We start from the raw sequence: 19,652 nt of genomic DNA, 5'->3' as shown, positions 1-19,652 counted from the left end.
AACGTCCTGCTTGAATCCTACATTGCTGCTTGCAGCTATATTTAGGGCCCGAGCAACGAAGTGCAGGGGCCCAACGGGGCCATGCAACGGAGTTGCAAGGACCCTATTGTTTTCGTACTGTTTCTTTTTATTATTATTATTATTTGTCAGGAACTTTGGAAAATTCTACGCATGCCTAAACATGCACAAAAAGTCCTGAAAATTTGCAGAAAGATCCGTTTGCCCGAAAATTGTAATGTATCAGGGCCTCGAGCACGGGCGTGGCAAAATGGCTCTATAGCGCCACCTACGGACCTTCTACGGACCAGCCCCTGAAGCCCGTTGCGTCTAAAAATCTGGAAATATGTCACTTATATGTAACATCCCAAGACGCACAAAAAAGTCTCTTGGAGCCATATTCTAAACCCAACAGGAAGTCTGCTATTTTGATTAAAAGTGTGAAAATTGGACAAAAACGGCGTTTCTTAGAGTTTGTAAATGAGGTATTAAATCTTATCAGATTGACTTCAAAACTATGGAATTAGGTAGTTGGAATCTCGATGAACAAAAACTAAAATAGGCGCATATTCTTTTCGTCGAAATGGCGTGGGTGTAATGGCTCCTGAAAGTTTTTTTGACGCGCCATGAAACAGGAAGTTGCATTAAACGTGCTTTAATTCAGTCCAAAGTGCATGAAACTTTACAGTATTGTTACTGGTCCCTAACTGAACACATCCATATGTCAATATTCATACAATTATTGTAGCGCCACCTATTGTGGACAGGAAATGTCCTGTGAACAGGAAATTTATCTTGGGTCTGTTGTATGAGCTGCTGTTCCTGTCAGGATGATTTTTATTGTCTTCAGATGTTATCACGACATACTTATGATCTGCGTGATCACTCCCTGCGAAGATTGTGAGTTTTCGTTAAACTTTGGCCAGTGATGGTAGTGAAAGTAAAATTTGTCACCGTCTCACTGATTCTATCATCAGTGCACATGTAGTTCGCTACTTTGTCCAGCAGATGGAGCCAAAGTATTTCTCTCTGCTGGCTGAATGTCAGTGTGTGTGTGTGTTGCTTAAACTTCTAATGATTGGTGAGGCTGTTTTAACATACTTTGATGACACAGAGAGAATAATTACAGTGTTTCCCACAGACTTGAAAGCAATGTGTGGTGGTCGGCCGGGGGGGGGGGGGTTGGAGGTGGAGGTTTGGCCCGGGGGGGGGGGGGGGGGGGGGGGGGGGGTTGGAGGTGGAGGTTTGTCCCGGGGGGGGGGGGTGGTTGGGGAATGAAAAGAACGATTGGATAGGGTATGGTATGTGCATGAGGACTGTGTCTGACCGATGGGGGGGGGGATTCCTAAAGGGATTTCCTAATTCCTAAAGGTTAATAATTAAAAAAAACTGTTACTAGTTGGTTACACAGAATTTTATTACATTAATTTTAACACCCTATATTTACCGTAATTTCCGGACTATAAGGCGCACCTGAATATAAGCCGCACCAGCTAAATTTTGGGGAAAATACAGATTGTTCCATATATAAGCCGCACCCGACTATTAGCCGCACCCGACTATAAACCGCTGGTGTTTTAATGTTTAATTACCGTAAGGGTTTCTTCTACCACGGAGGGGATTGTCGGGACAGAAATGACTGTTTGGAAACGCAAAGCGTCCCATTTATTTACATTTGACAAACACAATAAATCTTTCAATCAATGATCAAACTTTCACATCTTTGATATTACAAACAGCATTCGTGCAGCGCACAAATAATACAACGGTGCGCTCCTAGCGCACTTCCTGCAGTCATAGTACCGTAGTAGTGCAGTATAACAAAAAACAAAGCTTACAACGCTTGACGAGGCAATAACGTTAAATGGCTAAATTTAATTCGTTTTTAAAAGTGCTTGCCTGTAACACGGCAGCAAAAGTGCAGTAACCCGGCTGCTCAACAAAATAACCAGCATCTTTTTCTTAAACAGCCAACACAGCAGTAAAGGTGCAGTAACACGGCCGTTTACTGTATCAAAATAACCAGCCTACTATACCAGAAAAGTCAGCCAGATCGATCGCCTTTAACTTAAAAGCAGCTCTCGTACTGGATTAGGGCTCACTCGGTTTGTTTTGCTCTCGTTACCTGGCGCGAACTGTCTGTCTCGCACCTGCGCTTCCATGATAGTGCGCCCCTGGTGACCATTAGCTGTAAAAATCCATCCGCCGTTGTATAAGCCGCAGGGTCCAAAGCAAGTGACAAAAGTAGCGGCTTATAGTCCGGAATTTACGGTATGTGTGTGTGTGAGAGAGAGACGCGTGAGTGACAGAGAGACGAAGAGAGAGCAGGGAAAGGAAATGCAGCTGAACGAATACGCGCGTGTTTTAAATAGCGTAAAAAAAGAATTTTTTTATTAATTTTTTTTTTTGGTCGGTGTTGAATCTGTGGCGGTCGGAGTTGAATCTGTGGCACACCGCCACAGATTCGTCTATGTGTGGGAAACACTGAATTATACAACTGTTTGTTGATGCCACAGAGAGAATACATTCAAAAGAGTTTGGTGTTGCCGCCGCTATGGCGATGCTAGTTCCGTTAGCCTGTCTATGGTGTTTCGCATTGTACATTAGCATTAAGCTAGCGGAGATTATCCTTCGTTGTTATAGATAGATAGATAGATAGATAAATAGATAGATGTATAGGTAGATAGCTAGGTAGATAGGTAGGTAGGTAGATAGATAGATAGATAGATAGATAGATAGATAGATAGATTGTCCCATGCACAGTTATACATAGTACAATGCACAGTGTAATGTATTGTTGTACCTGCAGCCAGTAGTAAAAAACATATATAAGTACTACAGTAAACAGTAGTTTGCACAAAAGGTAAGCAATAGCCTATAAGGGTAATGTACACCGATAGAGAAATAAAATAAAATAAAAATAAAAATATAGACTGAATAAAAATATAGACTAGTAAACTTGGGGGGGGGGGGGTAGTTGTATATGTAGGCTACATAAATTTACAGTATTTGTCAGTCTTTACTAGATGTAAAGAGAAGAGATACTTAGATATACTTAAGATATATTCTTAATTTTATATTTAATCATCTTTTGTTGTATGTATTTCAGTTTCACAGTAAACTTCAATTGGGAGTGACAAAATAAATCCTTGAAGCAAGAAGACTTTGCCAATCATTGGAGAACTGTTGGCTATCGTGCCACGGTGCATTGTTACTCCTCTGTATCCCCTGAGAACTGCAGTGACCCCGTCCTTGCCGGACGCCGACTGGCGTGGGATGCGAGGGCCCGTTCAACGCTGCTTGCAGCTTTAATTATTATTATTATTTGTCAGGAACTTTGGAAAATTCCACGCATGCCTAAAAATGCACGAAAAGTCTTGAAAATTTGCAGAAAGATTCGTTTGCCCGAAAACTTTAATGTATCAGGGCCTCGAGCACGGGCGTGGCAAAATGGCTCTGTAGTGCCATCTACGGACCATCTACGGAACAGCCCCTGAAGCCCGTTGCGTCTAAAAATCTGGAAATATGTCACATATATGTAACATCCCAGGACACACAAAAAAGTCAATTGGAGCCATATTCTAAACCCAACAGGAAGTCTTTTATTTTGATAAAACTGTGAAAATTGGACAAAATTTATTTTTCATAGGATGTGTACGTCAGCGTCAAACCTTATCAGATTGACTTCAAAATTTGGATATAGGTTGTCGAAAGCCAGGCGAACAATCCTGACCGGGGTTTATTGACTTTTCGTCGAAGTGGCGTGGGTCTTCTGGCCCCTGAAAGTTTCATGACGCGCCATGAAACAGGAAGTTGCATTAAATGTGCTTTAATTAAGTCCAAAGTGCATCAAACTTTACAGTATTGTTACTGGTCCCTAACTGAACACATCCATATGTCAATATTCATGCAATTATTGTAGCGCCACCTATTGTGGAACAGGAAATGTCTGATTTTGGCAGATGTCTGTTGTATGAGCTGCCGTTCCTGTCAGCGTGTTTGGATTCTCTTCAGATTTTGTCAGGACATACTTATGGTCGTCATGATCACTCCCTGCGAAAATTGTGAGTTTTCGTTAAACTTTGAGCCTATTATGGTAGTGAATGTGAGATTTTTCACCGTCTCCCTGATTCCATCATCATTGCACGTAGTGTGCTACTTTGTCCAGCAGATGGAGCCAAAGCATTTCTCTCTGGTGGCTGGCTGCCTGTGTGTGTGTGTGTGTGTGTGTGTGTGTTGGTTAAATTTTTAATGATTGGTGATGCTGTTTTAACATACTTTGATGCCACAGAGACAATAATTATACAATTGTTTGTTGATGCCACAGAGAGAATACATTCAAAACAGCCATCTGTCACAGATGATTTGCTCTGACAAATATTGAATTGCATTGACTGTGCATCGTGCCACGGTGCATTGTTACTCCACTGTATCCCCTGAGAACTGCAGTGACCCTGTCCTTGCCGGTCGCCGACAGGCGTGGGGTGCGAGGGCCCGTTCAACGCTGCTTGCAGCTTTAATTTATTTTGAAATGGGTTTCGCCATCTAGCACTGGTGATGTCACTGAACAAATACCCCTTAAACTTCATGGAGCCTAACTGCTGCAATCTTGACTGTCTTGGAAAATCTGTGAGTGGTGTAAAACAGTGATAAAAGGACTGATTGTAAATGGTTCATCTGACAACATGGATCTCAGCTTGGATTTGTTGATAGCTATGGTGGAAGGGACTTTTTCACACTAATACTATGTGCCTCAGAACAGAAAGGCCATTCAGAGAGTCCAGGGTAAGTCGATGAAGAAAGTCTAAGCTAGTCTTATGTTTCCAGAAATCACTCATGTGATCCTCATCTTTCCACCATTGTTACTGACAATTTGAGCTGTGAAGAATAAATTAAACCCTATTCAATTCCAGCAACTTGTTGTTGTGTTTATACAAGGAATGATATTTTTTTAGATGCTCACTTAAATGGTTTTGCTAATCAGCATTGACTTTCACTTTGTGTTTATCTGTAACTGAAACCAGCTGCAGAGTGGCTGGGAGAGTGGCGTCGTGGTGACCAGTCCCAGTGTATCAGAGGAGAGGAAGGTTGTACAAATAATAGCGCTAGAACCTTGTGGGTTTGTGGTGTTAGTGACTTTAGCCGGTGCTTTTTGTGGTGAAGAGTTCCATCCCTTTTCCTATCTGATAGGCCCAACAAAGGAAAACATCTGGAGCTAAATGGGGGTCGATAATGAGCACACGCTTAGTATATCACAGGTAATTTTCCAACGATTAACTTCGCAACTTAGGAGAAGTTTAACTTCTCATCTTGCTGCAGTGATTTGATTATCAGTTTGAGGCTGTGTATAGCATTAAACTTAAAGTTTCCAGAGAAAAATATAAATGAACTAGATGACCGCAAGCGATAATAAAGGGGTCCATGCTGTGGGGAAGTCGTCCCTGAGCGGGACGCAGAGGCATAAGCGGGTCTGACATGGGCTGAAAGGAGGAAAGAAGTGTCTGCGGAGGAATCCTTTGGCTGACAAGTGAATGAGAGTCAGGCGGGTCGAAATTTGGTGGGCTTGTATGCAGTCTTCCACCGATGCCATTGCCTCAGTCTGCCACTAGAGGGAGTCACAGGCTAAAGCATGTGGGAAAAGACCTGACAGGAGGTCAAGTGTCACCAGTAACGCCCCCCTATTGTATTGCACGAAAGTTGGTCAGCTTGTAAGGAGTCATCCACAGATTATTATTGTCCTGCTGCCCGAATTTCACGAAACTCGGCATGATTGTACGCAAGGATATTATTATGAGGGTTTCATAAGGATTGGGTGAATACTTCAGAAGTTAAAAGCCTTAATTCATATAAAATGTTTCCATGACACCTGCCACAATATGTTACAGATTGTGTATGCCAAATTTCATGAAGTTAGCTATTGCAGTTTTGGAGATATTGAAATGTTGCCTTTGTAGCGCCCCCTAGAGACCAAGGGTCACAAAAGTCGGGGTGCTCGTACAGAATCATATTATTATCAATGATATGAAGTTTGATTAAGTTTGGGTATATACTTCACAAAATATTAGCTTTGGAGTTATACTGTTGCATGCCGTAAAAATGAATAAAATAACCCTGCTAAAGTTCTTTTGAGAACTTTTCATTATCTTTGTCCATAAATGATACATGCCAAGTTTGGTGAGAATTGGATGAACGAGCTAGGAGGAGTTGATTTTGCTTTGAGGTGCAATTTTTTTTAAAATGGCGGAAAAAAATGGCAGGCTGAAATGGATGTGGCCTAGTCCATTAGAACCAAGGCTATCTAAGGAATCAGAGGGAGAAAGAATTTTCTTTTTAAGATTGAGGCAAAATGTAAATTGGTTTATTATAGCACCACCTAGCTGCAGACATGTGTATTGACACCTTGCCAAAGTGACATGTTACCAGGTTTGATGCCTTTCGCCCTTGCAGTTTGTCCTGGGCAGACACTTTAGCTACGCAGAAAAAGATCAATCATTATTATTATTATAAGAAGAAGAAGAAGAAGATGAAGAAAAATTGAAGAAAAATTGCAACAAAGTCAATAGGGATCCTGCAACTTCATTGCATAGGCCAAAAAGTCCCAGATAATGATAAAATAAAAACATTACATGATTTTAAATAGAAGAAGCATTGATGATTAACAAAGCAGACAATTAGGCATTGCATTGGGAGTCAAAATTTTATGTTCACAATCCACTGAATGTTAACATTTTAACAGCTAATCAATAGATTAGGCTACCATTGTTTTTTTATGAAGATAAATTAACATTTTCAAATTATCTTGGGGAAAAAATGCATTTTCTGGACACCTCCATGTCAGCTGGTCTGTATAAATGCTTCACTGATTTATGTCTGGACTCCAATAGTCCAAAAATATCAGAATATTAGACAGAAAGCACACTGCAGAGCCCTGTTTCATGTTAGCCGAGTGAGCAGCTAGCTTGAAATCCACTCGACAGTTAAACACATAACGCACGGTCGGTCAATGGCACTTTTTAAAACACAGAAAGTTGCATATGAACCTACAGTATATGATATGAACACATATAAACCATCTCTAATGTTTTATGTTAACGAACTTACCGAAAAAACTGTTCGGTACGTGCCGTGCTTGCTTCTCTGCAGTCGTGTTCCGCTGCCAGGTTTGAAGTAGAAGGTCCCGCCCTTTTCGACGAGAAGGGCTCTCACCCGATTGGTTGTATACATTTAATTTTTTCATCTAGTTGGTTTGTGGTCGAGGTGCAACCTAGACCTATTTTAAACTCGTTTCACGCTAGAGGTCGCCCCTTAGACCTACCGTCAACCCCCAGGTTGATGAAATGTTTGCAGGGTAGGACACTAAGAGACTGACAGATAGAAGATGATGAGTTTGGTTTTGAAGGGAAAAAAGTTAAGCTGTAGATTACACATATTTGTAAAGATTTCTCTATCTTAAAACATTTAAAGTGTACAGCAAAAGAGAAAATGAAAATGGTTGTGCGTTTTACCTATGCTATTGGAGGAATGGACATTATCCAGATGGCAAAAGAAGGCCCTTTCCCACCAAAAGGTGAGAGAGGCCACCCTTCAAGGCCCCCCTTCCATCGGGGCCTATTTAGGGTCATTTTGAAGACCCACAGTTGGAAGTCAACATATATTCTTTTGTTATTCTTCTTTCAGCAGTCGTTCAATACAGCTCTGTTGTTTGTGTATTGTTCAGTTAGAGAATGGCTAGTGGCAAGGTAAACGTCATCTCCTATAATGTAAATGGCCTGCTGAACCCAATTAAACGAAGTAAAATTCTAACAAAAATGAGGAAAGAACCAGCACAAATAGTATATTTGCAGGAAACTCACCTAGACTGTAAGGAACACAAAAAACTAAAAAGAATGGGTTTTACAAATGTCTTTTTCTCTTCTTACAAATCTGGACGAAGAAGAGGCGTTGCTTGTCCTTATATCAGGCAAGCTACACTTTGAAAAGGTATCTGAAATAAGTGATAAGGAGGGCCGATTTGTTTTAGTAAGAGGAAACACTGAAGGAAATCCAGTTACACTGCTAAATGTATACGCTCCCCCTGGAAGCGACATACATTTCTTCAAGAGAATCATCTTACAGCCGAAACTAGGAATTAGAGAAAATACAGAAAACAAAAGCATCACATGATATATTGGAGGAAATCAAGAACGTAAGAAATAAAATTAATGATATGACTACGCATGAAATCAAAAAAATCGAATGTTCCTTAAACAAAGGTATTATGAAGGTGGTTCTAAATCAATGAATTTTTTAGCCTGGAAACTTAAAAAGAAAATAGCACAGAACACAATCCATAAAATTAGAGATCCAGTCACAAAAATAATAATAAAAAAAAAAAAATTAAACAAAATACAGGGCACCTTTGAAATATTTTATAAGACTCTTTACTCTAAAATCCCAGCATTCCTGAAATAGACAGTTTTTTGGACTCTCTGGATCTGCCAGTATTAAATGAAGAACAAAATAAAGCAATGATTGAGGACATCTCAGAAAAGGAATTAAAAACAGCAATAAGTAAACTAAAATTAAATAAATCACCGGGATCAGATGGCTATACAGCAGAATGGTATAAGGAGCTAAAAGTAGAGCTGATACCAGTGATGCTTCCTACACTGAATTGGGTTCTAAAGAAGGCACAAACACCACCCAGTTGGAAGGAAGCAATAATCTCTGCCATACCAAAAGAAAACAAAGCCAAATTAGAATGTGCATCGTATAGACCAATATCAGTTCTTAACATAGACCAGGGATGCGCAACTTAAATGATGGAGGGGGCCACAATTTTGCATTGACACTACCTGAGGGCCACATAGGACCGCGCACTTTACCAGATATGATAAAACTGCCATTTTAAATGTGTTTGCGTGTGTATAATTAGATATATATATACATATATATATTATATAATTATATGTGTTTATTGAAGCAAACAAAAAATAACCACTTACTGTGATTTTTTATTTTTTATTTTTATTTGTGCATTTTTACACTAAGAAAGAGTTCAACATTTCCCCCGTATACCCACTCTACCTCACCATACCAGCAGTGGGCACTGGTAAAAAGCCGCCTTTGTTTGCGTACTTTGATTTGAGGTCCCCTACATAGCAGCCCTTGCAGCTTCAGTACACTTCTCATATTTAGCTTTGTGCAACGTGTTGTAGCGGCAACTTAAATTGGAATCCTTCATGGCAAATAGCGTCTCTAAGCAGACTAAGCACATGGTTTGCCTTTACATTCTGTGAACAGATAATCTTCTTTCGCCTGAAAGACACGATTTTCTCGGTCAAGTTTTCTCTTTCCTCGTCTCCTAGCCACGGACAGAGAATGTCTAATAAGGGGAGAAGTTCCACTCTCAGTGAACTTCCGGCTTCTGAACTGTTCGTTACAATGGGACTTATGGTGCGTTCTATTTGTCTTGTAAGCGCGACTTGCAACTCGGGAGTGACGTCACATCCGTGTCGGAAAACAAGTTACAGCGGGTTTTTGCGTTCTGTTTTGTACACAACATGACAGGTCGGAGAAAAGATGTTTATAGTGTTTATCTTGTTTACAGTGCAACCACGGCGGATTTCACATGTTCACTACATATTACACAAACATATTTCACAGTTTGATATCTGAATATTCCGTTTTGATTAACGTTAACGATAGGCTACTGCTCCGCTTTCTGCTCAAGACTCGGCATTGTTGTCATAGCAACATGGAGCGTCTCTAGCCAAAATTAGACTGCACAAGCTACAAAATAACTTATTAAGCGGTATTTAGCTGTAGCGACATGCCTATTAGGTAACCGTATACACTGCTATGTGTACGACTTCTACATTTGGTTACAACAAAGACAAAAGTGCTTAAAATAGTAGAAAACCACAATGTTTACTACGTGTGATGCTCGTGGTAGCCATCTTGGAAACTGAACTCGGGGTCCTCTGAGCCTCGACGAGTTGACGACTTGTAAATACGACCTCGGGGGCGTTCTATTTGCAACTTCCGGTTCGTAACTCGGGAAAACAACTCGGAAAACGAGTTCGGTGGACAAATAGAACGCCCCATTAATAGAGAGTGGCGAGGCTCTCCGTAGACCGGCTCTGCCGCGGATCAACATCTCTTCTTCACTGGTAGAGACGACCCGATGGATGCGTGTGGCGGTGTCTGCATTAGAGTCGCTATCTAGTGGCCAACTGTGTCATTACAACTGATTCAGTGCCGCAGATGATACAGATTTATAATTTTCAAAAATTAATCTAAGGGCCACGTCGAGTGGGCCGCCAGTTGCCCATCCCTGGTTTAGACATTAAGTTGCTGCAAAAGAATCATCTGGTTGCTAGGTCACGAATTTTGTTCTCTTTTCCTCTTTGTCTTTTTATTTTGCCGTTGTTGTTTTCTTGCTTGTAACCGTGTTTATATGTTTAAATCAGTAAATATGATCGCCTTGAATAATGAAGAATGAGAAGCAGTCGTAATCGTCGTTTCTTTAGAAGCTCCAACACATTTTGAAACAGTTGGCAAGGAGACCCTCCAACCTGAAAGAGTTGGAGCTCATCTCTAAACATGAATGGGCAAAAATACCAGTGGAGACATGCAAAAAGCTGGTCAGCAATTATAGGAAGCGTTTGATTGCTATAATCGCCACACAGCAGTTAACATGCTATATAGTAATAGCAAAGAATTGCATGACTAATAGTAGATAGGAAGTTAGAGGGCACGAGCTTGGTGCTAGAAAGAAAAGAAAAGTAAAGAAAGTAAAGAAAGAAGAGAAAAGGAAAGAAAGTTGAGGATGAGAGAGAGAAGAGGACATGTGTTTGGTTCATCGTCCCCCAGCAGCCTAGGCCTATTGCAGCATAACTAAGGGATGGTTCAGTCCAGCCCTAACTATAAGCCTGATCAAAAAGGAAAGTCTTAAGCCTGACCTTGAAAATAGAGAGAGTGTCTGCCTCCCGAACCCAAACTGGGAGCTGGTTCCACAGGAGAGGAGCCTGATAGCTGAAAGCTCTACCTCCTATTCTATTTTTTGAAATTCTGGGAACCACAAGTAGGCCTACACTTTGAGACCTAAGTGATCTGTTTGGATGACATGGTACAATGAGGTCTTTCAGATATGATGGAGCTAGGCCTTTAAGGGCCTTGTATGTAAGGAGGATTTTAAATTCTATTCTAGACTTTAAAGGGTGCCAATGAAGAGAAGCTAAAACTGGAGTAATATGATCTCTCTTGCTAATTCCTGTCAATGCTCTTGCTGCGGCATTTTGAATCAATTGGAGGCTTTTTAAAGAGCTATTTGGACTGCCAGACAGTATTGAATGACAGTAATCCAGCCTGGACGACACAAATACATGAACTAGTTTTTCAGCATCATTCTGAGACAGGATGTTCCTAATTTTGACGATATTACGCAGGTGAAAGAAATCAGTCCTGGTTACTTGCTTTATGTGCAATTTAAAGGACATATCTTCATCGAATATAACACCAAGGTTTTTCACAGTAGTACTGGAGGCCAAGGTAATGCCATCCAAAGAAACCAGTTGATTGGATAATGAATCTATGAGATGTTTAGGGCCAGATGCAATGACTTCTGTTTTGTCAGAGTTTAAGAGTAGGAAATTACAGGTCAGGAATTACAGGTCTTTAAGGCATGCTTGGAGTTTAACCAGCTGATTTGTTTCATCTGGTTTCATGGATAAATATAAGATGTGCACTATTTCTTGGACATCAGTCAAACTGATGACATTAAACATCTTTTCTCCTCCAGATTCCTTCAAGTTTGGGGCTAAGCTACCTCAAAGTAAATGATGAAAGTCATTATTAGACAGGTCGCCAGTCAATCGCAGGGCTAGATAGCAGCATATGTATGTTTATAGTCCCAAAATAACTTGATGTTTGGCAATGGTTCATAATTGCTTTTTTTCTGTTCTCATGTTGCTTTTCTCAGCTTCTGAGTGAGGAAGTGGACAAAGTGAGTACCTTCATTAGCAAGAAATCTGTGACACTGCTGTTTCAAACTTGGCGATAAAAAAGCATGACATGTGTTCTTCCATCCCCTCCTTTTATTTCCACCTACAGGCAGAACATGAGCTTCGTGTTGCTCAGACAGAGTTCGAGCGACAAGCTGAGGTGACCAGACTGCTGCTGGAAGGCATTAGCAGCACACATGTAAGCCTAAGTCACTAGATGGTTGTGGCCACAGTAGTGATACGGTGGGACTAAGCAATTTTAATCACCATTTATCCAAACGGAATGTATTTGTGCTTATGAGCTCTATCCCTAACCTTCAAGAGATCAAAACTAGATCACAACAAGGGTGTTGCTTAAAGAAATTATAAACTCTAATAGACGTATCTGCTGCATAGTGAACAATATTCAAATGCATATGTGAATCAGACTAGGCTAGACTCTTATGCACCCCACTGAGCACTATATGTGAAGCTAAAACATGAAATTTCAATTTTATTTTTTTTTAAACAATTTGAAAATGAAAATAACATTTCTTTTTTAAAGATTTAACTTGTCTACTCAGTATTTAAATGCCTATAACTGGAACATTAGCCTCAGTCTCTTGCATTTACTTCTCTTTACTTCTAGCTAGCTAAGTTGTAACAACATCGACAGCACTGGCCATCAGAGGTGAAGCCACAATGTCTCAGTTGCCGCTCGTTGCTAGCTGCTCCTAAGATGGTTTCTCTTATTTTGGGCACTTCTTACCATTCTGTGATGTTATAACTTTGGTTTTAGTCAAATACATTCACTACTTTTCACCAAATGTGGTAACACAATAGTGACTGAGTTGTCTTGGTACACTGCTGGCCAAAAAAAAAGTCGCCACCTAAAGAAAAGGTCACACACTCTAATATTTCATTGGACCACCTTAAGCTTTGATTATAGCATGCATTCACTGTGGTATTGTTTCGATAAGCTTCTGCAATGTTACAAGATGTATTTCCATCCAGTATTTTTCACCAAGATCATGTATTGATGATTGGAGATTCTGACCACTGCGCAAAGCCTTCTCCAGCGCATCCCAAAAATTCTCAATGGGGTCAAGGTCTGGACTCTGTGGTGGCCAGTCCATGTGTGAAAATGATGTCTCATGCTCCCTGAACCACTCTTTCACAACTCTGAGCCCAATGAATCCTGGCATTGTCATCTTGGAATATGCCGTGCTATCAGAGAAGAAAAAAAAATAATAAGAGGCTCGTACCTATTTGCTCAGTTAAATCCAGGTGGCAAAAATAGACTGTAGGGTGAGGTTCCCATTTAAACAAAAAATAAATTTTCTAATAATTACTTTTATACTGAAAACCTGTGTGATGAAACCTCTGTGTTTGCTACTTACTATTACTAAGCTTCAAAGCATGCTAGTAGAGAAAACTGTGACGTCTTCCCGTCACAAGGGGAATAAAGGGGAATTACAGTTTTTTACAACCTGGACCTTATTTCTGGCATAATATACGATCATTTACTCACCCGTATAACTTTGGTGTCATTTGGAGTCGTTCTGAAGATATTTAGTTCCAGCGGAGGGGAATAGCACAAGTGTATTATAACAAAATATTGGTGAAATTAATGAGTTTCGCGGCAGATAATGCATTATTTAGAGACTGCATTTCAGTGCCCCAGTCACTCCCACTATATAATAAATATATTAGAAATAGGAAATAAGGTCCAGGTTGTAAAAAACGATAATTCCCCTCTAACTTTGCCTCATATAGATTTCACCAAAATATCCACCAAATTATCATACATCACTGCCACCAATGTTCAGAAAGACTACATAATCCTTCCTCTGTATGGTGTAACAAATTGTGGTAATAATACATTAGGGCCTGAAGAGAGCAGTCTGAGGAAGGGAGAACTAAAGTCATTGAACAAGGAGGTAATGTCCTAACTGAAGACCCACCTTGATGAGAGAACTGATAGATTACATTTTCATGTAGATCTTGGTGCTCAGTCTGTGCGCATGTTTTTTTTTTTCTTTTTATATGAATATAGTGTATAATATTGTACGACTATAGTCCACTGCGGAGTTGGTTAAGTCTTGGGAAATGAATAGAAATTAATTATGCCTCCTCACAGGTGACAGCTATGGCCAGAGAAAAATATATATTTTTGGTTTGTACGTTTGTGTGTCCCATTCTTGAAGACAATACCTAAAGCAGAGGTCTTCAACAGGGGGTCTGCGAACCTTAAGGGGTCCGCGGAGGTACTGCAGGTGGGGTCGCATTTTTTTTTTTTTTCCATAAATTTAAATGTCTTTAAATACACATATACATAAGTAGGGGGTCACCGCTCCATCTCTCCATCAGTTTGGGGGTCCTTGACCTGGAAAACGTTGAAGACTCCTGACCTAAAGAATGATTTGAGGGAATTTCATCAAAGTGGGGCAAATATCCACTTGAAGGATGAACTTATTTGCTGGCAAATGGTCTCTGTAACTTAAAGGACTCTCTGTAACAGGTTTTTGGCCATATGCTCCACACTCCACTTCCTCCCCCTGGATGACAACCAGGACAGGCGCTTTCTGTTCTTCTGGCAATCGACCACATACTCATTGGTTTTCCTGGTACTGAGCTTTAGCTTATTGTCCCTGTCAATACTCTGTACTACTCTGTAAGTTCTTCACTAGAGCCTGGATGTAGAAATTTGACCGGTTGGTGGAGGCATGCAGCCACAACTTGGTAATTCTCTCTTTCTTATGAGTTCTTTTGTGCACTGAAAACCAATAACCATGAAGTGACAGATTCAGTTCAATTAGATTTTATTTATATAGCGTCAGTAACAATACAAATTGTCTCAAGGAGTCAGGGGTCACGTTAACCGAAAATTTTCCGTCATTGACCGTTGTTTTTAAATTGTGACAGAAAAATCAGTCAAGCCAGATTGTGCAAAAAAAGAGTTTGCACACCCAAGCACTTCAGCCCTTCGGTACCATCTAAATTCAAAGCATGTTGCAGTGAGCACAGAAACCGCTGGAGCTGTTAGCACTAGCAGTCTCAGTCCTACAACGGACAAGACGTGTTGGCAGCCCAAACTATTTTTCTTTTTAAAACCATTTAATGAATGAATATTGAATATTATGAATATTAATTTAAATGAATAAAAATTAAATGCTACTGAATATGTCTTTATTATCATTTTAAAAAATTAAAGTAACGGGTAAAAATAGATTATGACAGGATTTTTATGACCCTGTCAGTCAAAATGACAGACAACGAAAAACCTATGCAAGGAGTTTCACAAAACCCGGCCTGACACCCCCAGAGCAAGCGCTATGGGTGGCATGAAAGTAACTCCTTTTTAACAGGAAGAAACCTTGAACAGTACCCAGCTCGGATGGAGGGACCCATCTGCCCAAGGCCAGCTGTTAGAGACAGAAAAGAGAGAAACGAGCAGCAGGAGGAACGAGACTAACATACATTGGTCATAGATACATACATCTGACTAAAACGTACTTGTGGAATCTAATCATGATCCAAATACAAGATATAGCTGATGATGTTACATGACAGTTCGATGATGAATATAAATAAAACTGTGAAGATAGTAGTTCTCTTAGTATGTTATAATAACTCAAGTTGTCACCATGCACTGCTGGGTTTATTGCAATTCTGAGTTCATTTTCTTTCTGCCTTTAGCTCAACCACCTGCGTTGTCTGCAGGATTTTGCCGAGGCTCAGACCACGTATTATGCTCAGTGTCATCACTACATGCAGGAACTTCAGAGGGAGCTTAACAGGTGGGGATTATGCAGATGTAGCATTAATACTTATATGACAGATTTAGATAAAATATTTTTGCTCAGAAGTCCATGAGCATTTTGAAAAATGGCATGGTTTGAGCTGAATGTTAATCACTATATAAAGCAAACTGAGACTGGTGGAAGACCATCACAGCTAGCAAGCTATTTGAAGCTTTCATAATGCACATGGAGTTTGTCTCACATGCTCCTTGCCCCTTTTTCCTACTTTCTTTGATAATTATGTTATTTCCACTTGCTCAAGGAAGCCTAATTTATTGGCAGAGTAACAGAATATTAATAGACAGGTAATGTTGATCCTAATCTTAGTCGAGGACTATTACCAAGGCTTACTCTTATTTATATGCACAATTGTATTCAACTTCCACACTGATGCACACATAAGTGCAAAACTCACTCATTCACTGTGTATTTGCTTAGCCAGGTCTCAAGTGATGTGATTTTTAGCTTTATTTGCATAAAATCTGAAAGGAATGTGCCTCTGGTTGAACCATCTGTAAGATAAGATGCACCATATGTCCCCACCATGGCTAGCTTTCTTTGATTGTAGCTTCTTCTTCAACTGGAAGTTCCATTTCAATCTTCCTGACCAACAGACATAGTTAATTCCTAAACAGTGGTTTATATTTCTTTAGCTCTGGCAAAACAATCACTGATAAATAAAACACATTGCTACCCATCTCCCAGGGAAAGAATCTTGCTAAAGCGGCGAGATTTAAAACTTTAAAATTTAGTTGGAACTTATCATTTATATGCAAAAGTCCTACACTCCAGATTTAAATAAACTTGAGAGAGCTATTTATTTGTGGAAGCTATTATTCAAAACACAGGCCTACTGTATAAAACTGTATAACAAAGAAAAAACATTTTAAGACAACAAACTGATTTTCTTTTCACAAGACAAGCTATTTCTATGTATATTAAATCATTAAAAATTTAGTGTACAAAACGTATAAATTATAGCTAAACAAAACAGCTACGATGGCATGGAGTTTATAATGAATTTATAATATAATATGTTATATTTTATAGTGCAAAGAATAAACTAAAGGAACTTCTATTCTTCTAGACTCTGAATAAATTCCAGTTCTGGTAAATGGGCTGGTTTGGGTTAGGGGAGTTCCAACAGTCCACAGGCTCTGTTAACTAATTAACAAGATGTGAATCACCTAAACCATTTATATTCTTCATTCGTCTTCCCATTTTTACACAGATGTGCAAATGCTGTCAGCACCTCCCACTCCTCTGCTGCTGTCTGCCCCAGCCCTATCTCCTCTTTCTTCCTGTCTGGATCGTCATCTGAGCCAGAGACCAGCCAGAGTCCCAGCACACTGGTCATGCAGACACAGACTGCCACAGGAACCAGAAAGGCCAAGGTCCTGTATGACTATGATGCCCATGATGGTACCGAGCTTTCCCTCTTGGCTGATGAGGTACATTATTATTTTATACACTGCCTCGCCAAAAAAAAAGTCACCACCTGGATTTAACAAACCAAAGAGGTATGAGACTCCTATTTGATATTTACTGCATGAGCGATTATCATTTAGCTGACAAGTTATTTAACCCCAACTGATGCAATGAGTAGACTTTCATTTCTCAAACAACCATGTCGAAAGACACATCCTGTGGTCGTGGAAAAGATGTTAGTCTGTTTGAGAAGGGTCACATCATTGGCATGCATTAAGCAGAGAAAACATCTAAGGAGATTGTAGAAACTACTAAAATTGGGTTAAGAACTGTCCAACTCATCATTAAAAACTGGAAGGAAAGTGGGGAAAGTGAGGTAGAAATGTGGTTGGAAAAAAATCCTTATTGATCGTGATCTGTGATCACTTAAACATTTGGTGAAATCAAATCAAAGAAAAACAACAGTAGAACTCAGGGCAATGTTTAATAGTGAAAGTAAGAGCATTTCCACACGTACAGTGAGAAAGGAACTTAATCGATTGGGACTGAACAGCTGTGTAGCCTTAAGAAAACCACTAATCAGTGAGGCTAACTGGAAAAAAGCCTTCAGTTTGCTAGGGAGCATAGAGATTGGACTCTGGAGCAATGGAAGAAGGTCATGTGGTCTGATGAGTCCAGAACATGTTCCAAAGTGATGGGGCATTAGGATAAGAAGAGAGGCGGATAAAGTGATGCACCCATCATGTCTAGTGCCTACTGTACAAGCCTCTGGGGGTAGTGCTCTGATCTGGGGTTGCTGCAGTTGCTCAGGTCTAGGTTCAGCAACATTATGTGCCCAAATAATGAGGTCAGCTGACTACCTGAATATACTGAATGACCAGGTTATTCCATCAATGGATTCTATCTTCCCTGATGGCATGGGCATATTTCAAGATGACAATGCCAGGATTCATGGGGCTCAAATTGTGAAAGAGTAGTTCGGGGAGCATGAGACATCATTTTCACACATGGATTGGCCACCACAGAGTCCAGACCTTGACCACTGAGAATCTTTTGGATGTGCTGGAGAAGGCTTTGTGCAGTGGTCAGACTCTCCCACCATCAATACAAGATCTTGGTGAAACATCAATGCCACAGCGAATGAGTGCTGTAAAGGCGGTCCAACGACCTTTAGTTTGGTAGTGACTTTTTTTTTGTCAGGCCGTGTATGTCATATACAATTTGCACTTAATTGTATATGACTTTCTTCTCTTCATACTTTATGCTTTTTATTTTTTTTTTAAACATGATACAGTAACGGGACCTGACATTCAATCCTTAAACCTAGGTTTGGATTTTTAGAGTCTGTCTTAAAACAATACTTGTACATCTACGTATATGTATCTTCAAAGTGTTACCGGTGGAAGTAATTATTCTTGCTGTTCATACTGGTCTTTTCTTAGACTTAGACTTAGATAAACTTTATTGATCCACAAGGGAAATTGCTTGGTCACAGTAGCTTAGTTGTACATAAAAAACACACTCTTAAGAACCTCAGATAAAAAGAAAAGATTCAATTAAATCAAATAGAAATAAAAAATAAGTAGAATAAAATCTAGTAAGATAAAATAGAAATAGTGTAAGCAAAAATGTACAAATTAGCATATTAGCATATGATGAGTAACTTTGCGTAACTTTAATGAAAACAATACATGGCAATGTCACAGTCCTTATTCAGAGCAAAAGTGTGTATACTAGAATATGAAGCTCCAGTAGTTAAATCAGGTGGTTATCTCCCAAAGTTGTAGTCTTTTAAAATTATCATGAGCTACATGGAGACAAGGAGAATAAATGTAAGGTAGCATTACCTTTTCAATCAGGACTGACATTTTTTGACTGACTAAACAAAAAATACATATATTTTTATTTTCAAAAGAGACATCATAGATTTGGGGGAGAAGGTAAATCCCATGTTAACTTGTGAGGGGGTCATTGACAGACCAGCCCACTTCATGCATGGCGTGGGGAGCCAGCGAGCCAGCTGGCAACACAAGTTTCATGTACCTTGATGAAAAAAACTGCATTTGATGTTGTTTTGGACCATAATCATATAGTAATCATTAACCTGAACCCTTAAGTAGCCTACAGTAAAATAATTACAGCGGTATAGTGATTTTAAAGCATGTAGTGATTTTAATGCAAACAGGTCATTGATACAATAAAATTTAGCTGACTAATTTGCCAGGCTGTTAGAACTGAATGACACTGACTGTCTATACCATTGGTGGGCAATTATTTTTCCCAAGGGGCCACATGAGAAACCGTAAATATCTTGGAGGGCCGTGCCCGTGCCAATAGGCTGAACTCAATTCTGCGCCTGCAGCATCGGTTTTATTTTGTGCCCGTGTTTTTAGTAAAGGGGTGATCAAGAAAGCAATCATACTTAAAGCTTGAAATGCTTTACAATGAACACATTCTCTTA

General features: G+C 39.8%; 1 protein-coding gene across 1 annotated transcript in view; it reads left to right on the top strand.

The window, feature by feature from the left end:
* The window catches only part of LOC311507314 (endophilin-B2-like), a 35,946-nt gene that overhangs the window by 13,424 nt on the left and 2,870 nt on the right, over window positions 1-19,652 (top strand). Inside the window, exons 7-10 of the mRNA XM_084571611.1 lie at window positions 11,960-11,983; window positions 12,091-12,180; window positions 15,660-15,760; window positions 16,995-17,214. Coding sequence (XP_084427737.1) covers window positions 11,960-11,983; window positions 12,091-12,180; window positions 15,660-15,760; window positions 16,995-17,214 — 435 coding nt within the window. The remainder of the gene's footprint in view (window positions 1-11,959; window positions 11,984-12,090; window positions 12,181-15,659; window positions 15,761-16,994; window positions 17,215-19,652) is intronic.

The sequence above is a fragment of the Chelon labrosus genome, assembly GCF_963514085.1.
Source record: "Chelon labrosus genome assembly, chromosome: 22".
Classification (NCBI taxonomy): domain Eukaryota; kingdom Metazoa; phylum Chordata; class Actinopteri; order Mugiliformes; family Mugilidae; genus Chelon; species Chelon labrosus.
This window is presented reverse-complemented; position numbering and strand designations above follow the sequence as displayed.